This window comes from Phoca vitulina, unplaced genomic scaffold (genome assembly GCF_004348235.1).
Source record: "Phoca vitulina isolate PV1807 unplaced genomic scaffold, GSC_HSeal_1.0 scaffold49, whole genome shotgun sequence".
Lineage (NCBI taxonomy): Eukaryota > Metazoa > Chordata > Mammalia > Carnivora > Phocidae > Phoca > Phoca vitulina.
In genome coordinates, this window is record NW_022589752.1 from 5,673,924 (window position 1) to 5,693,480 (window position 19,557).

At 40.4% G+C, this 19,557-nt stretch overlaps 3 protein-coding genes across 15 annotated transcripts in view; all 3 read left to right on the forward strand.

Moving 5' to 3' along the window:
- The window catches only part of PPFIBP1 (PPFIA binding protein 1), a 176,873-nt gene extending 174,864 nt beyond the window's left edge, over positions 1–2,009 (forward strand). For all 11 annotated transcript variants that reach the window (XM_032387485.1, XM_032387491.1, XM_032387490.1 and 8 more), the window contains one exon: positions 230–2,009. In XM_032387485.1, the coding sequence (XP_032243376.1) occupies positions 230–316 (87 nt within the window). In that variant the 3' untranslated portion in view covers positions 317–2,009. The remainder of the gene's footprint in view (positions 1–229) is intronic.
- Positions 2,010–2,253: 244 nt separating this feature from the next.
- Positions 2,254–3,474, forward strand: REP15 (RAB15 effector protein). The gene has a single exon (XM_032387497.1). It carries the CDS (start codon positions 2,764–2,766, stop codon positions 3,472–3,474), a length of 711 nt encoding a protein of 236 aa, XP_032243388.1. The 5' UTR covers positions 2,254–2,763.
- Positions 3,475–9,086: 5,612 nt separating this feature from the next.
- Positions 9,087–19,557, forward strand: part of MRPS35 (mitochondrial ribosomal protein S35) — a 43,715-nt gene continuing 33,244 nt past the window's right edge. The window contains exons 1-4 of one of the 3 annotated variants that reach the window (XM_032432731.1): positions 9,087–9,247; positions 13,341–13,387; positions 15,288–15,455; positions 17,700–17,760. In XM_032432731.1, coding sequence (XP_032288622.1) covers positions 9,136–9,247; positions 13,341–13,387; positions 15,288–15,455; positions 17,700–17,760 — 388 coding nt within the window. In that variant the 5' untranslated portion in view covers positions 9,087–9,135. Of the gene's footprint in view, positions 9,248–9,283; positions 9,480–13,340; positions 13,388–15,287; positions 15,456–17,699; positions 17,761–19,557 lie in introns of those variants that run through there. The other 2 variants (XM_032432733.1, XM_032432732.1) reach the window with 2 other exon arrangements.

Genomic DNA, 19,557 nt, shown 5'->3' on the forward strand with positions numbered 1-19,557 from the left:
GGTGGAGCGTGCGACTCTTGATCCCTGGGGTTGTGAGTTTGAGCCGCACGTTGGGGGTAGAGATTACTTAAAAATAAAATCTTTAAAAATAATAATAAGATAAAAAATAAAATGTCATTCTAAAAAGATGTTTAAAAATAACCCCAAAGGACTACATGTTTAGTGGAGGATGTGTTGTGCCAAGCTCCTGGCTCCCAGGATGCATGACCCCCATCTCCTTGTTTTCCAGCACATGTTAAAGGAGGATGACATGTTTCGAGATTTTGCCGCCCGTTCCCCCAGCGCCAGCATTACTGACGAGGACTCCAATGTTTAAGCCGAGCACTTGGTTGAGCATGAGGAGCCCCTCGTCTTTTCTCCACCTGATTTCTCAAACAGCTCGCAGAAGATCTAACAAGCAGCAGATTGTATATGGTTTATCATTCCACCTTCTCAGAAGTGGAAACGGGAAGCGGGGGGGGGTGGGTACCTATTTTGAAGATGACATGAAAAATGAGACACTGGTGAATGAGAGTATAATTGTCCTCTATATTTAATGTAAAAATATGTGATATATTATATTTAAAGTGTTGCATTTAATTCGAGTGTTTTACCTAGCGTTTCACGTTCACATTCAGCAGTATGCAGGATTTGGGAAGCGGGAAGCAGTGCGTGGATGATCTTGTCACGTCTGTGTGACAGCCCTGCGGCCGTCAAAGCAGGACATTACATGCTTCCAAAAGCAGTATGTGGGATTTCTTCACGCGTTCAGTGTGCCCGCTAAATGCCAGCCGCACCTCCACTTGCCTCTTATTGTCCTATTTTATATATTTTTCTAAATACGTGTATATATTTAGTACATAGAAAATAGAACTTTTATTTTGTGACGTACGGAAGATGGTGAAAAGCAAATACAGTGATCAAAATGGTCATATACCAGCTGGTCCTTGGAAAGGTTGGGATGATCTCTCCTTCTCCACAACTGAATTTTAATGATATTAATATTGATCATCCCAACTAAATTAAGATATATGAAATACCCCTTCTTTGATGACACATCACCCAATGTTGAAGAGTTAAAAAAGTTTCAACCTCCATCTTGGATCCTTTCACCTCAAAAGGAAGAACGCCAGGGATGTTTAAATACTATTAATGCGAATGCATTCAGAAGTTCCCCCAAATTTGTAGAAATGATTTCTGAAGAAACCAAACCTAAACAAAAAACCTTTACAGTATTAAGCTGCTTATTTTCCTTCTTGCTAAATATATCATTACATCAAAATACTAACAATGTACCTACTGTTATTGATTGTACATTTCTCAGGCTATCAATGAATGGGATTTTGTTAAGCTGAATATTCGTCTGAACATTTTGTCTCAGAGTTCAATAACGCTGAGGCTGCAAAATGAGTTTTAGAATGGCTATACTGTGATGAGAAAATGCAGTTCATGTTTTTCTATAGCACAGGGCCCAGACAGCATTTCTAAAGGGGAGAGCCGTGGCAAAAACTTACTGTGTTTATCATTTTTTTTAGGGGAATTCAAAAAAAATATTCACTACTACATCACTTCTCACGATAGCCAACTTGGTAAAGACAGGTTTTCATAAATTGGCATGGGGATGGGCAGTTCAGTATGTGCCAGTGGATTTGCTTATAAATTATAGTTAAATGTCAGTGGTGTGATCTTGCAAGCTATTAGCAGGTTACCAAGGTTTCCAACAAGGGCCTGTAATACCAAATTACTGTTTATTCATGACTAAAATGATGTGATGCTAATAATAGTCTTTTGCTCCCTACCATTCATCGTTTGGTAACTGTATTGGGCTCTTACATATTAGTGCTTTATTTTAATGTGAACATATGTCACCATTTGAAAAACAATTTCTTATTCAAACCTGGTTAAAAAAAAATACCAGGAGACTGTTATAGATGCCAAATATTCTTTATTCAGGGCAGTGTAACATAACTGATGATATGTGATAAAGTTAAAATTTTTTTGATGATATATATTTTATTTACAAAACATTGTACACTGCTGGTATTACCATATGAAAAGAAATAAAGTCAATTGATAATTGTCTCCTGTTTTTATGGTCTGATACTTTATTTTCCTTTGTTCAGAATACCCAGTTGGCTTTATTTCTGATATATAGAACAGTGACACAAACGCTTTATAATTTGCAAACTCCCATAAATTTATTAGGGGAAGGGTTATAGCATATATCAACAGGTAGAAATTTGAGGACTCTGAGGAATTTCTGTACGAAAGGAAACAAGCAGCTGGGCTGGGTGGTAAGGAATCACGGCGGAGGGATTATTAGAAAAGCAAAGGGAAATGACTCGCCAGCGAAGTTGAAGAAGTTAGTTTTAGAAGGAGGTGTATGGTTCTTCAAAGAACTCAATACTATTTTTAATTTAAGTAAAATTTGAAAAGCAGAAACCTATCTTGGAAGAGATTGCCCAATATTAGAAGTAGAGCGGATATCACTAGAGAAGAACAGATGTTTTCAGTCAGAGTTAATCATCTCTAACTTAATAAACCAGCAGGAAATCTGTATGAATACAACACACCTCGTTGGCAAACAGGGACACCTAACGTGTTTGTTTAGCTGTGTGTATATATGCTCAGCTACACCACTCTTTTCGTCAATGTTGAGTCGGTAAACTGGGACCTCATTAACAGACGTGACTTCGTGGTAAAAACTTTTACTCTGAAGAAGTCATTCTGAATGAGCTTCACATGTTTGATCTCTGGAAGCAGTATTGATTGGGTGCAGACAAAATGGGGCAAAACTCATCACAACAGTTGCCTCTGAAGGACAGCAAAGAGGTTTCCAGCGTCTGTGAGGTCGTCAGCGAGGCTATAGTCCATGCAGCTCAGAAAGTGAAGGAGTATCTTGGATTTGAAGATCCTCTGAGCAATCTGTGCCCGGCTTCCAACACTCTGAATGAGATCTTCTTAATCCACTTTGTCTCTTTCTGCCAAGACAAGGGAGTGGACGAGTGGCTCACCACCACCAAGATGACCAAGCACCAAGCTGTACTGTTTGGGGCAGACTGGATTTGGACCTTCTGGGGATCCGAGAAACAGATCAGGCTTCAGCTGGCGGTGCAAACTCTGCAAATGTCTTCTCTCCCTCCTATGGTATCTAAGCCCTGTGACTTCTCACCTCCAGAATCCAGGGCAGAGGAGCCCTCCAGGAAAAGAAGTAGGTTTGATAAGCTGGAAGAATTCTGTAAGTTGATAGGAGAGGATTGTCTGGGCCTGTTTATCATCTTTGGGGTACCGGGTAAGCCCAAAGACATCAGAGGAGTGGCCCTGGACAGTGTCAAAGGTGAGACCGTGCGGGGCCAGCTGCCAGGACGGAAGGCCGTGGCACAGTTTGTCCTGGAAACTGAAGATTGTGTCTCCATCAGAGAGCTGCTTGGAAACTGTCTGAGTAAGAGAGACGGGCTGAGAGAGGTGGGCAAGGTTTATATTAGCATCCTCTGAACTGGATGTGCCCAGTGAGACTGGCCTGTAAGGCAAAAAGGAAGAATATTTTATTTTAGTCGGCAAGCTCATCCACTTGCATCATCCCAGTGTGGGATTTTTTTTTTTTTTTTCTATCCACCCTCCATTGAGAGAAAATGATCACTTGGGTCAAAACATATAATGTCATGACGACAGGAAAAAACCCAGCCCATATTGCAGGGGAAATTTATTCAATAATAAAAATGGGAGGAGAGGATAATAAAGTCAGCCTTGAAGTTTGATTTGCAAAAAAAAAAAAAAAAATGCATCTTTGTTTAATAAGTCTAGAACCCGGAAGTGTAAAATATTTTACTGCTGTGGGTGGAAGGCAGGCGGGTAAGGAGGTACGTGAGACTACAGAACAGGTTTAATGCCATTGACAATGCCAGTTTCAATCCAACTCAAGCAAAACCTCGTTCCTCCCTCTTCCTCTAAGCTCTGCCCTTGCTCCCACCTCCTCCCCGGCCACTTTCTCTGTGCACAGAGACTCTTGGTAGGATTCACTCTGGGACTTGCTGGAGTGTCCGCTTCCCCTATGCTTTAAACACAGTGGCCCCTATAGCAAACCCTTGTAATGATGATTAACATTTGTTTAGCAATTGCAGTAAGTAAAATGTATTCACTTATAAAAACCATCTTTGCTTAAAAGCCTGGCTGGAATTATAATAGTACTATAAGGGAGGAAAACTAATAGAAGCAAAAAGTGCTTAAGAATGTAAATGAAAGATTCATTCACATGATTGGTAAATGCTTATTTTGTTAGGCCCTGTCCAACACCCTCCCAATCCAGCAGTAAAAAGAACAAAGTCCCTACTCTTGGCCAGTTTCTCTTTTAATGGTGGAAGATTGACAATAAACAAATATATGAATATATATTTAAAATACATCTTAAAAAATATGTCAGGTGTTATGTGAAAATAAAGCACGGATGAAGGGATAGAGGGTGAAGGAGGTGCTACTTTATTTGGGGTGGGTAAAGAAGACCTCTGAGAATCAGGGTGTAATTGACCAGAGATCTGAATGAAAAGGGAGAGCATTAGTACAGATAAATCTGGGAAAGAATGATCTAGGCTTAGAGAGCTGCAAAGACAAAGGGGCCTGAAATGATGTGTGTGAAGTATAGCAGAGGAGGCTGGTGTGAACGGAGCCGAGTGAGCCACGGGGAGAGTGATAGGAGCCGAGATCATAGAAGTAGCCAGCAAATAAAATAAGCAAGTCATACTTGTGAGGACTCGATTTTATTGTGAGTGATAAAGGGACTGATATGCCTTGATCAGACTTAGAGTTAACCTCACCTGAATGGTGGGTGGCCACTAGGTTGTAGGGAGGAAAGAGTGAAATAAGAGCCCATGGGAGCAGCTGGGAAGCTATTATAAGAGAGAAAAGGGTGGCCTGGATCAAAGTGGTACAGGAGGAGGGGTGAAGAGGTCAGATCTAGGAAGAGTTGAAGGTAAAGCAAACAGCACTTGCTGATGATTAGATGAAGGGTAGGAGATATATCACAGAATGCTGTATTTCCGAACATCTTAAATATTAAGGATGCAAGGGAAGAAATAAAGGCACACACTTTGAATGTGCCTGGAAGGTACCCAAACACCCAATTAATGTTTCCTTGGCCAATAGGGACCCCTATCTGTAGCAATGCTGTGTAGAGGAAGCTATCAAGAAGGTGGTTAGTATAGTAAAAACAACATTCAGCTTGAAATCAGATGTGGGTTTGGGTTGAATTATCTTAAGAGCAGAGTCTGGTGACTTAACTCTTCGTCTTTTTACCTGTAAATGGGAATGAGTTCAACTAATACGAAGGAGACAATGCTTGTGATAACACTTTCCATACTGAATTGTAAGCTAAGGAAAATTGTGAAGACTCTAGTACAAATTGTAAATATTCATGTTCTAAACAGCTGGAAGATATAAATCAAAGACTTACCATGTCTTTTTTTTTTTTTTCATGAAAATAAAAATGTGAAGCTTTTGCTGATTTAAAAAATACCATATTTTTAAAAATCTGCATTCTGCTGTAAAAAAATACGGAAGTATAGAAAGTTAAGCCTTCAGGAGTCTCAGCTCCTCTCTCCATATCCATCCTCTCCAGTTTGCTGTTTGCCTTACAGAATGTGTACTGCATATTAGGAATATTTTACACAAATGGAATCCTATGATCCACAACCTGCATTTTTTTTAGAACAACTATATGTTGTAGACAATATTCCATGCTAATAGATTTATATCCTCTTTAAGGCTGACATCAATGGTTCTCAGTCCTGCCTACAGATTAGATTCACTTGGGGAACTTAAAAGCAAAAACAAAAACTCAATACATTTCAGAGTGAAGGCCAGGACCATTTTTCTTAAATCTCCTGAGGTAATAATTCTAACCTGCAACCAGGATTAGGTTTCCATGTGTCCAAGTAGTACTCTATGTCTTATGTACACATCATAGTATATTTAAGCCATACTGTTTTGATGGATATTTAGATTGCAAGGTCCATTCACATACCTGGATATTGTCTATTTGCCATGCCTGTAAGTAGACAAACTTTGTTCACTCACATTTTTTTTTCTTTTTGTTCACTCACTTTTTATAAAGAAGTTAGTTTTGTCTAAAAGTAGCTCTCTGACAGAAAGTCACTGCACTAATCTGGGTTTTAGATATAATAAAAACCCGTTATAAAAACCCTTAATATTTAGAATTGTTCCACACAGCACTGGCTACCTAATTTGTTGGGCCATAATTTGGTCATGAAAGCTGAAGAAAAGCTTTTTTTTAAAGCTTTATTTTATTTTATTTTTTTTTTATTAACATATAATGTATTATTTGTTTCGGGGGTACAGGTCTGTGATTCATCAGTCTTGCACAATTCCCAGCGCTCACCATAGCACATACCCTCCCCAGTGTCTATCACCCAGCCACACCACCCCCCACCACCCCAGCAACCCTCAGTTTGCTTCCTGAGATTAAGAATTCCTCATATCAGTGAGGTCATATGATACATGTCTTTCTCTGATTGACTTATTTCGCTTAGCATAATACCCTCTAGTTCCATCCATGTCGTTGCAAATGGCAAGATTTCATTTTTTGATGGCTGCATAATATTCCATTGTATATATATATACCACATTGAAGAAAAGATGTTTATCATAAGTGAGCAACTACACTTTTAAGAACTTTTCCAATTGAAAAATCTTGTAATTCTTAGTGACTCTTAGGTACATGCTTTACTGTTTACACTGCATGAAACATATTATTGCCTGCTGACAGCTTTACAAATGAGTTAACTTTTAATATAGAATGAACCTTATTGTTCTTGATGCCTGGGAAAACAATAAGTATTTCTCTAGTTCCTCTGGTCATATCTGTCCACTAATGTCTTAGGGAGACAAAAAGACAACACAGGAAGGCAAGGTGAGGACCTAAGTCTGAACTTCTTGCTCAGAAATTGAGAAATCTCTGAATATAAACTAATTCCATAAGGATTCGTACTTTTTGTCCCTAAATTTGTATGGTATAGGTCTTGTACTTCATCGTACTAAAATATACAAACTGGAGAGAGCAAAAATCACTCTGTATTGACTGTGAGCTTAATTCCAATGGCCACCATTTATATTCTGCCTTCTGCAACATAACTACTTAATCACAACAGCCCTGAGGAAGGTATTATTGTTCCCATTTTCCATGAAACTGAAGCTCAGAGATGTTAGGTGGATTTTCCCCAGAACACAAAGAAACAGAGCCTGGATTCAAACCCCACATCCATCTGACTAAAAGGCTGTGCTTTTAATCTTAAAAATAGAGGAGAGGGTAGAACACCGTGTGAAGACAGAAGCAGAGATTGGAGTCATGTGTTACAAGCTAATGATTGTCCGCAGACCATCAGAAGTGAGGAGGCAGGGAGACATAAACAGACTGTCTCTCAGAACTTCCAGAAGGAACTGTTAAACTTAAAACCGTTAGTTATTTTACCAGCAAAAATGGGTTTACTAGGGATTAGCAGAGAATTGCAATTCAGGACAAAGCATTGATAAGTCTAGAGAACAAAGGAGAAGACTGCTTTATTACAGAGAAAAGAACAGAGTTGGGAGGGACTGTTACCAATGAAAAATGCATGGGAGGGAATTTGAGGCATGGTGCCTTTTCACTGGCTGAATCGTGACAGTCTCTTATTGGCTGGGCTGTTGCTGGGGTAGGAGAACAACTTCCTTCTCCTGCTGGGCTTAGTACAGCGGTATCCACTTGCAAGACTTGCTAGGTACTCTCTGTTCCTTTGGGGTCTGTACTTGCTGGCTAGTGGTAGGACCTGAGAGCTCCCCCATCTGGCCTCTAGACTTCATTTTAAATATTTCCTTTTATTAATTTTCACAGAACCAACCCTGCTAAAACCTGGATTTTGTGTTTTTAGCATCTAGAACTGGTGAGAGAATAAATGTCTGTTATTTTATGTCACTCAATTTGTGGTACTTTGTTACAGCAGTCCTAGGAAACTAGTACACCTAACACACTGTACTTCTGCTTTGGAACAATTATGGGATGGTAAAAGGCCAGAAAAGATGAGAATGGTGATTATCACAAATACTTGTCCCTATCTGCCAGTTATCTTCTCCCCCCTCCCCCCAATACTGATTGATGTCCATAGCACACTGAATGCTTGCATACACACTACTCTGGGACATCTGCATCCCCCTGCTCTACTTGGTATGCTTACCAAGAATCAGTCGTGTTTGTTCCCAGTCATTCTTGTTACTACAATTTTGTACTTTGGTTAAATATGATAGTACCTATTAAAAAAATAGAGGATAACTTTATTAATGGTTGTACGTTAATTCATCCCAGTGCAGAGGTTGTCAAAATAGGTTCCAATCCAAGATGCCTTGGGGTAGGAAGACCTTGAACTCACCTCCTCCACAGACACAAATATCTACACCTTTTTATAGAAATAGAGTAGGGTAGAAAAGAAGAGATCTCATTTAAAGAATGGCCATTATTTTCGAGGTCCTGATGAGTTCTAACTGTTTGTAATTCTAACCTGATCTACAAAGGCATTAATGACAGTTAGAGCCTATGCACACAGGGTGCTCACTGTATGCTGATGGTACATCCAGAGCTTTGTCTGTATTTACTTGATTAGTCAACCCAGGCAAGAAAAAATGAAGTCAAGTTTTAAACACAAGTAGTTTGGCTAGAACTACTCTCAGATACTGTCTCGCCCTTAGAGTGTATCACTTGCACCAGCTCAAGACTTCTTTAAACCGACAAAGTGTGGAAAAGCAGCAGTTGCACAGGAGCAGGGCCCTAAGGTAAACTGCCAGACTCCTGGGTCATCTGAAATCCCACCCAGTTCACATTTGCCCTCTGTAAGCCACATTTCCCCCATCCCTTATGGTCCTCTTTGGACTCACTGCTTCGATTTTTTTTTTTTTTAACCTTTTTGTTTTCTTTTCATTAGTTTTTTCTATTTTGGGGTTATCTTCTCGCACGTTTGACCCCGGCGCTGACTTTGCAGGCCCACCTGCTTCCTGTTTCTCCGCCCTAGGGGCGGGGCAAGGCGGGGCAAGGCGGGGCGAACGTGCGCGGTAGCGGCCTCAGACCCGCCCCTGACTCCCGACTGCGCTTGTCCCATCCGCCTTGCCGTCTTCGCAGCCATGGCGGCCGCCGCGCTCCCCGCGTGGCTGGGCCTGCAGCCGGGGGCCAGGATCCTGCGTGCCTTCTGTACGTCCGTGTCTCTGGCCACGCGCTCTGCGATACCAAGCCCGCGTGAGTATCTGTCGCGTCCCCTCCGGGCTTTGGGGGAGGTGAGGGCGGAACACCGAATCCATGATGGCCGCCGCGGTGGCGGAGTCCGCACCGCCTGGGGGAAGCTGGGACGTCCTCTGCCAGCCTGTCGCTGGCCCTCCCAGTAGAAAAGCCGCAGGTGTGGGTCTCTTCTCTGCGCCCGTGTCACCGGGTTTCTAGTCGCCGATTTCTGCTTCTGGGTGCTCTGGGCGCGGTGAGCTTGCTCCCCCCACCCCCTTACAGTGACCCGCGCTTTCTGGTGCTCCCTTGCGCGGTCATGGCACAGGGTCACTCTAGTTACTGGTGCCCGGTCGTGTTTGTTGGGCAGCGTTAAACCATGGGTTTTCTCGAACGTTAAGAGAAGCATACAGCTGTCCTGGGACAAACTGCCGCTTTGAATTCCAGCCCTAGCTATGCCACCAAATGGGATGACCTTCATTCAACAGGCATTATTGAGATGACCTTCATTCAAGATACTGTTCTTGCCTTGGAAGAGTCTATGGACAAGACAGATTTGTTAACGGAGTCACACTATATGCAGTGTGAGGTGCTGTAAGGGAAGCGTGAATAGAGTAACACAGCGGCATTGACGAAGAGCCCACGGGAGTCAGGGAAAGCCGTGCCAAAGAGGGGGCGTGTCCAGTCATTCACCAGGTGCTATCCACGCTGCCTTCTGTAACATCTCTAATCTTCCTATTAGCAACAGATCAGTCTAGGCCACCGTCTCTCACTTCTGCAGTAGTTTCTTTACTGGTCCCTATTTCTGCTCTTGCTCTCCTACCTTGAATTCTCACAACCAGACTGAAGTATTCAAAAAGCGAATCTTACCTTGCCACTCCCTTGTACAAAATCTTCGAATGATTTCTCATTGCTTTAAGATAGGATAAATTCCTAAATTCCTTAATTTGTCAGAGTGGCCCTTTATAGTCTTAATGCTTGTATCTTGTAAGTTTTTTATTCATTTTGTAAATACTTAACTCCTACTGTGTGCTGGGTAGTGTTCTAGATACTGGGATATGGCAAGGTCTCTCACCTCCTGAAGTTTACAGTCTTTCGGGAAGGTCAGACAAAACAATGTCAGTACAGTGTCAGGTGGTGATTAGTGCTTTGGAGAAAAATAAAGCAGGTATTGAGAATGATGGATTGGAGGGGTACTGGCTACAGAGTAGGAAAAGATTGGGTAGTCAGGAAAGCCCTCCTTGGGGAAGTGACATTTGAGCAGAGACCATGGTATATACCATGCCAAGATCGGCAGGGGGAAGGGCATTGTTGGCATAGGGATCTGCAAGTGCAAAGGCCCAGAAGTGAGAACAAGCTTAGGGAGGTGATCAAGGAACAGAAACAAAGTCAACTTGGAGGTAAGTGAACATAGGTGAGTGGTAGTCTAAGGTGTTGGAAAGATAAGTAATGATCAGATCTCACAATGGCTTTTAGGCATTTGGCTTGGATTTTATTATAAGTTTGGGATTATACTGGAAGGTTTTGAACATGGAAGTGATATAATGTGATTTATACTTTTTAAAAAATTATTTATTTATTATTTAGGTTGGGGTGGAGCAGAGGGAAAGGAACAAGCCGACTGTGCTGAGTGTGGAGCCTGACACAGGGATTGATCCCATGACCCTGAGATCATGACCTAAGCCGAAATCAAGAGTCAGATGCTTAACCGACTGAGCCACGCAGGCGCCCCTGATTTATACTTTTAAAAGTTCACTGACCACTGGGACACCTGGGTGGCTCATTCGGTTAAGCATCTGCCGTCTTAGGCTCGGGTCATTATCCTGGGGTCCTGGGATTGAGCCCCCATCGGGCTCCGCATTGGGCTCCCTGCTCTGTGGGGAGCCTGCTTCTCCCTCTGCCCGCTGCTCTCCCTGCTTGTGCTCTCTCTGTCTGTCAAATAAATAAATAAAATATTAAAAAAAAAATCACTGACTACTGTGTGGAGAACCAACTTTAGTGGGGTAAGAGTGGAATCCAGGAGATCAGTTTGGAAGCTTTTGCAGTAGTCCAAATGAAACGATGGTGAGTTGGATTGAGGTAATAGCAGAGAAGGTGGCGTGGTTGGATATGGGATATATTTTAAAGGTATAGCTGGGAGGACTCACTGATGGATTTGATATGGGGCATGAGGAAAAGTCTCCGGAAGCAGGTTAGATTCTTATCCGGAGTAATCGGATGAATAGCAGTATCATTTACAGGGATCAGGAAGACTGGAAGAAGAATATCAAGAGCTCTGTCAATGATGTTTTATAGTTGAGGTGCTTATTAAATATTTGCAGGCTCTTTTCTCAGTGTTCTTTCTGTTCTAATCTTAAATTTCAGCCATATTGAACTGTTCCCATTGATTTTTCCATCTCCTTTTCTCTGTAGAAACGTTCTCACTTGCCTGTTCCCAGGGCTACCTCTTGCTTATCGTTAAGGTTTAGGCTTAATATCCAGTTCTTCAGGGAGATTTTCTCCAACTAATGGACTAAGTTTGGTCCCCTGCTATATGTTGCCATTAATATTACGACTATTTATTGAAATTACTTGTTAAATAGTTATCTTATTTGACAGACTACATTCTGTGAAAGCAAGGTCTGTGTTTCTCTTACTCATTGCTGCCTTCTCTGTTTCTGGTACACAATATCACTCAAATGATTTTTGAGTGAATAAATGAATTACTATCAAGGGATGAATAAGAATTTGTCAGATAAAGAAATGAGATGGGGAGGCAGAAGGGGACAGAAGCCAGACAGATAGAAGGGATGCACATTCCAGCAGAGAGAACAGTAAGTTTGGAGATAGTCCAAAGGCTCTGGTACTGGAAGTTTAACTGTGAAGGGAGATGAAGCTAAAGATAAAAGTGGTTCAGAGCGTGAAGAGTCCTATATGCAATGCTATTGTCACCCTAACTCTTTGATTCTTAGTTTTCTTGGCTCTAAATGACCTCTAAGGATAATAATAGTACTTACAGTTAACTGTGAACAATAAGATTGAGATACTGAAAAGCACGTAGCACAGTGTCTGGCATGTGAAAGTGCTGAATAATTATAGCTATTGTTACTGTAATGTAGCAAAACAGAGAGGCATAAGGTAATATTTTGAAAGGTATATACTGTATGTAAATAATTTACTCTCTCTTTTTTTTAAGATTTTATTTATTTATTTGACAGAGAGAGAGACAGCGAGAGAGGGAACACAAGCAGGGGGAGTGAGAGGGGGAGAAGCAGGCTTCCCGCCAAGCAGGGAGCCTAATGCAGGGCTTGATCCCAGGACCCTGGGATCATGACCTATGCCAAAGACAGACACTTAACGACGGAGCCATCCAGGCCCCCCTAATTTACTCTCTTATATGGTTGTATGATTTATTAGGAATGGCTATGATTTGTGTTGTTACTGGCATTATTGTAGCATTGGCAGTTCTAATATGCAATACAGAAGGAGAAACAAGGGTTTTGTTTTGGTGGAACCAAATAATTCCAAATACGAGAAGTATATTTATAGTTAAAACATTTCAAATCAGTTATCTTTAAAGATGTAAAATACTTATTTCTAACTAGATATTTTAATTTGGGAAAGTGAGTTTGACTATGAACCTTAAAATTTATTGAAAATATTTCTTTAGATGATGAATTCACTATATCATCAATCACAATGCACTTTACATTTATTTTTTTTATTTATTTTTAAGATTTTATTCATTTGCTAGAGAGAGAGAGCATGGGCGAGAGAGAGTGAGCGAGAGCACAAGCAGGGGGAGCTGCAGGCAGAGGGAGAAGCAGGCTCCCCTGCTGAGCACGGAGCCCGATGTGGGGCTAGATCCCAGGACCCCGAGATCATGACCTGAGCCGAAGGCAGACACTTAACCGACTGAGTCACTCAGGTGTCCCTGCACTTTACATTTAAATAACTCTGGACTTTTAACTATTTCTGACTTTTCATTAAGATGATTTAGTCCCAGAGCTTACAGAAAATGGATTATTGTTTCATTTTTGTATTACTGAATACCTGAAATAATCAGAGTTATGGGATCATGATCAGTGTTGAACAACTACATTATTCAGCTCTCTATAACTACTGTGTTGTCTTTTAGGTACAGCAGACAGAACATCCAGATATGAAAGACCACTGAGAAGAAAGGTAAACAATTAATGTACTCTATACTATCTTAATGATTTCTGAAGTTCTAAAGTGAGGCATATATTCATGATCAGGCAGAAGAGTGCTGCCCAAGAAGGCTTCACAAGGGGATGTGTACTTGGTGACTGCCAGAGCCTTGGCTCTAGTCTTTGACTGGTTTTTGTCAGTACCCCAAAAAATGGATCATCTTTAAGTGATGGACTCACTCACACACGCCTGGGAAATAAGTGTATATTAAACTAGAATATAGAATTTTTTTTTTTTAAGATTTTATTTATTTATTTGACAGAGACATAGCTAGAGAGGGAACACAAGCAGGGGAAATGGGAGAGGGAGAAGCAGGCTTCCCACTAAGCAGGGAGCCCGGTGTGGAGCTCGATCCCAGGATCCTGGGATCATCACCTGAGCCGAAGGCAGACACTCAATGACTGAGCCACCCAGGTGCCCCTAGAATTATTTTTGATGATGCTTTTAATAATCATGAAGCCTGGGATGTGTGTATTAATCTCACTAGTTTGGTCTCACCCTGTAGGCAAGTCAGTGGAAGAATCCAAATCCTAAGGTCACTTGTTGAGGATGGAGTCAGAACAGAGACAAATTATTAGATGGAAATTAAATGGTACCAAATTGTAATTATCTAGAGTAGTTATTTTCATAGGAATATTACCTTCTTCCAGGGTGTACAGTACACTGGTTTTGATACTGCATTGTTGGTCATTGCCAGATTTTGCTTCTTTAAACCCTACTTTTGTATTCTGGCCATCCCCTTCTAATGAATACAGTTTTTTTTAAAAAAAAAATGTGTATGTTAATGTGACTAAACTGTCACATAGCTGTTCTCTGGAACTAGGAGACATAATTTCTCATTATGTACGTATTCAATTAGTTTAACTCATTTACTTATTTCCAAGTTCTTGTTATTTATTTCTTATTTCCTTTATTTCAAATTTTCAGTGTCCCCTCATGTACTGACTTCCATCAGAAAAGTTCTAAAAACTAAAGACGGTCACCAGCTTACAGTGGTTCAGCTTACAATTTTTCGACTTTATGGTGGTGAGAAAGCAGTACACATTCAGTAGAAACCGTGCTAGGAATTTTGAATTTCATCATTTCCTGGGCTAGCATGATGCGGTGTGAAACCTGCACGGTGCCAGGCAGCGGCAGTTAGGCGTAGCCGCCAGCCAGCCACGCAGTCAGGAGGGCAGATACCCAAGGCACCTAATAACAGACCTGTACCCGTAGAACCGTGTTTTTGTTTTTTTACTTTCAGTACAGTATTCGGTAAATTATATGATATATTCAACACTTCGCTATAAAATAGGCTTTGTTTTAGATGGTTTTACCCAAATGTAAGCTAATGTAAGTGTTCTGAGCACATTTAAGGCAGGCTAGGCTAAGCTATGCTGTTCGGTAGGTTAGGTGTATTAAAAGAAAAGCATTTTGACTTGCGGAGTTTTCAACTTACGATGGGTTTATTGGGACACTCAGTCAATGTAAACACTCACTGTTCCAGTAAACCCATTGTAAGTTGAGGAAGATCTGTATTTCAGAATACGTTGTTCCTTGGACATAAGCCCATCATAAGTTGAGGAAGATCTGTATTTCAAAATACATTGTTACTCTTTCACAAAATACAAAAAATTTGCTAAAAGTCTAAATCCACAGAAATTTTTAGTGAAGGAAGTGTGCTGTTAAAGGGGATTCTTAGCAGAGGGTTTGTAGAAACAGTGCAAAAATATTAGGTAGGTTTGGTGTTTTTTCATTTGAATAGCAACAACTTTATAAGAGGTCAGATTTTACGTAGGTTGCAATTCTGCTTATGTTTCTTTTAATTGTAGCTCTTTTTGCTTTAAAATTAAAGATCGTGTTCATATTTAAAATACTATTTTATATTCCGTAGGCACTACCTCCTAGGACAGAGAAAATGACCGTTGACCAAGATTGGCCTAGTGTTTATCCTGTTGCAGCACCATTTAAACCCTCTGCTGTACCTCTTCCCATTCGAATGGGTTATCCAGTAAAAAGGGGGGTGCCCATGGCAAAGGAGGGAAATCTAGAACTTTTAAAGGTAAGATAAATTGCTGATTCATTGGCTAAGACTTATATCTAAATAAATGCTGATCCTCTTCTACTCCTACCCTGCCTTGTACTTCAGGGTTCATTATGTAGCAGCAGCTTATTGTATTTTAGTTAAAAATTTTTTTTTCGGGTAATAATGGATGATATATTCTGATTGTCCATGGTGAAGAAGACTCAAAGAGTCCTGGGCATTTAAGAATATAATCAGTTGGTCCTATGGCTTCCCTTTTGGTTTTTCCTTTTCTATTGTATTTTTTCTATCTTGTATCTTTCGAGTGGAACTAGGAAAAGTGAAATAACCTAATTTGAGATTGAGAATTGGGGGCTGAAATTTACCTTTTTTTAAAAAGATCTTATTTATTTGAGAGAGAGAGAGGGAGAGGAAGCACACATGCAAGAGAGCACCAACGGCGGGGAGAGGCAGAGGGTGCAGGGCTCGATCCCATGAACTGAGCTGAAGGCAGACGCTTAACCAACTGAGCCACCCAGCGGTCCCTGAATCTACTTTTAAAAGAAAGATTTTAAAACTTTCTATCCAGAAAAGTACAATATTATTTAATATTGTTACAGTCCTTAAACTTCTTTATTTCTTGAAGCAAAATATGTCATATTAAATGCTTCAGTTGGTAGCATCTATAATGATTTATGAACTATAAGCTTTTTTTTCCTTAAGATTTTATTTATTTATTTTTGCGAGAGAGATCGCGAGTGAGCAGGGGGTGGGGGGGTGGGGGCTCAGGGAGGGGAGGAGCAGAGGGAGAAGCAGGCTCCTTGCTGAGCAGGGAGCCCAATGCAGGGGTCGATCCCAAGACCCAGGGATCATGACCTGAGCTGAAGGCAGACACTTAACCGACTGAGCCATCCAGGCATTGTGAACTATAAGCTTTTTTAAAGAAAATATGAATATGCTTAGCCTGAGAATGCATATCTTAGATGGTTCATGTTATATACGTATATAAGTATAATTGTCATAAACAAACTGTGTTTTCCACTTTTGTTTTTTATTGAAGTATAGTTGACACACAATTTTACATTAGTTTCAGGTGTACAACGTAGTGATTCCACAAGCCTGTGTGTTATGCTGTGCTCACCCCAAGTGTAGCTCCCATCTGTCACCATACAGCACTATTACAGTATTATTGACTGTATTTTCTATGCTCTGCCTTTTATCCCTATGACTTATTTATTCCATAACTGGAAGCCTGTATCTCCCACTCCCCTTTACCCGTTTCTTCCATCCCTTCATGCCCCTTCCCCTCTGGCAACCATCAGTTTGTTCTCTGTATTTACCGGTCTGTTTCTGCTTTTTGTTTATTTTGTTTTTTAGATTCCACATATAAGTGAAATCATACGGTGTTTGTCCTTTTCTGACTTATTTCACTTAGCATATATATGACAGTCTTGAAAAACAAAAAATTTTGCTAAAAGATGATGGTAAAAAATGAGATGGTAACGTGGAGAAGAAGGAGTTGTCTGCTGCTAGAGACGGGTAAATGAAATTTGGAAATCTGAATGTTTCAAGAGATATAAGGAAACAAACATTGAGGAAACTAATCTTTTCTTTAAATGAAAGAAGAGAACTTAGTTTAGGGGCGTCTGGGTAGCACAGTTGAGTGTCTGACTCCTCATTTCGACTCAGGTCATGATTTCAGGGTCATGAGACCAAGCCCTACATTGGGCTTGCACTCAGCGTGGAGTCTGCTTGAGATTCCCTCTCTCTCTGCCCCTCCCAGTCGTTTGCGCTTATGCGTGCGCGCGCTCTCTCAAATCTTTAAAAAACAGTTTCTGGAAAAGTATGAATCCGTTTATGTAAAATTGTATATGTATATCTATTTTTTAAAGAGATGTCTAGAAGGATGTTAACCAAAGTGTTAAGACTGTAGGACCTTGAATAGTTTTTATTTCTTTCTGTATTCCAGGAAAATTAGAATGATTAAACAATAATCTCTCCTTAAGTGCTTTCAGTTTTATAAGGAAAATATGTATACCTGTAGATTTGTGGCAGGAAGAGTACTATAAAAACAGCATTTATTTTTCCCCACTATGGTCATCATAAGATACATCATGAATCTATATTTCAAGGAATTCATTACACATGTGACATAAATTAATATTGTAAAAACTAAATTTTATTATAAGGTTTATTGTGCTTAGGATTTAGTTTTATGAAAAAATTCTTTTTTATGTTTTTGAGACAGTAGGCTAATTTATCCTTTAAATTTCTCTATTTTAGATACCCAATTTTCTGCATTTAACTCCTGTAGCGATTAAAAAGCACTGTGCAGCTCTTAAAGGTAAGTGGTTGTTTTAGTATATGAACTAAATATTGACTAACAGAACTAAAGGGAGAAACAGATGGTGATACAACAGTAGGGGACTTCAATACACTATTTTCAACAATAGATAGATCATCCAGACAGAAAATCAGTAAGGAAACACTGGATGTAAACTATATGTTAGACTGGATGGGTTTAACAGATGTTTACAGAACATCCCATCCAAAAGAAGCAGAGTACAGATTCTTCTCAAGCACACATGAAGCGTTCTCCAGAACAGATCATATGTCAGGTCAAAAGACAAGTCTTGACAAATTGTAAAATACTGAAGTCATACCAGGCACCTTTTCTGTTCACAATGGTATAAAGCTAGAAATGTATTACAAGAAGAAAACTGGAACATTCACAAATATATGGAGATTGAACATGTCCCTAAACAACCATTGGTTCAAGGAAAAATATCAAAAGAAAAGTTAAAAAAAAAAATCTTGAGACAAATAAAAATGGAAGCAACATACCAAAACTTATGAGATGCAACAAAAACAGTTCTAAGAGGGAAGTTGATAGCGTACATTAAGAAAAAAGAGATCTCAAATAAACAACTCCGTATACACCTCAAGGAACTAGAAAAAGAACTAAGCCCAAAGTTAGTAGAAGGAAGGAAATAACAAAGATTAGAATGGAAATACAGACTAAAAAGGCAAGAAAAAAGATGAACGAAACTAAAAGCTGGTTTTTTGAAGAGATAACAATATACACAAACCTTTAACTAGACACATCAGGAAAAAAGAGAGGACTCAAATAAAATTGTAAATAAAAGAGTAGATGTTACAATTGATTCCTCAGAAATACAAAGGATCATAAGGGACTACTGTGAACAATTACATGCCAACTAATTTGACGACCTAGAAGAAATGGATAAATTTCTAGAAACAGACAACCGACCAAGACTGAATCATGAAGAAATAGAAAATCTGGGGCGCCTGGGTGGCTCAGTTGGTTAAGCGTCTGCCTTCCACTCAGGTCATGATCCTGGAGTCCCAGGATCGAGTCCTGCGTCGGGCTCCTTGCTCAGCATGGAGTCTGCTTCTCCCTCTGTCCCTCACCCTGCTCTCGTGCTCTCTCACTCACTCACTCTCTAAAATAAATAAATAAAATCTTTAAAAAAAAGTAATAGAAAATCTGAACAGACCCATTACTAGTAAGAAGATTGAATCAGTAATCAAGAACCTCCTAACAGGGGGGCCTGGGTGGCTCAGATGGTTAAGCGTCTGCCTTCAGGTCAGGTCATGATCCCAGGGTCCTGGGATCAAGCCTTGCATCGGGCTCCCTGCTTGGCGGGGAGCCTGCTTCTCCCTCTCCCTCTACTGTTCCCCCTGCTGTGCTCTCTCGCTCTCTCTGTCAAATAAAATCTTTAGAAAAAATAAAGAACCTCCCCAAAACAACAAAAAAATCCAAGATCAGATGGCTTAACCTGCAAATTCTAATCATTTAAAGAGATAGTACCAGTATTTCTCAAATTCTTCCAAAAAAGGGGTGCCAGCGTGGCTCAGTCGGTTAAGCGTCTGCCTTCCACTCGTCGGGATCCCGGGGTCCTGGGATCGAGCCCTTCATTGGGCTCCCTGCTCAGTGTGGAGTCTGCTTATTCCTCTCCCTCTGTTCCCCCCCCACACACACACTCATGCTCTCTCCCTCTCTCTCTCAAATCAATAAATAAAATCTTGTTTAAAGAAAAATTCTTCCAAAAAAGAAGAGGAGGGAACACTTCCAAACTCATTTTAGGAAGCCAGCGTTACCCTGATGACCAAAACCAGA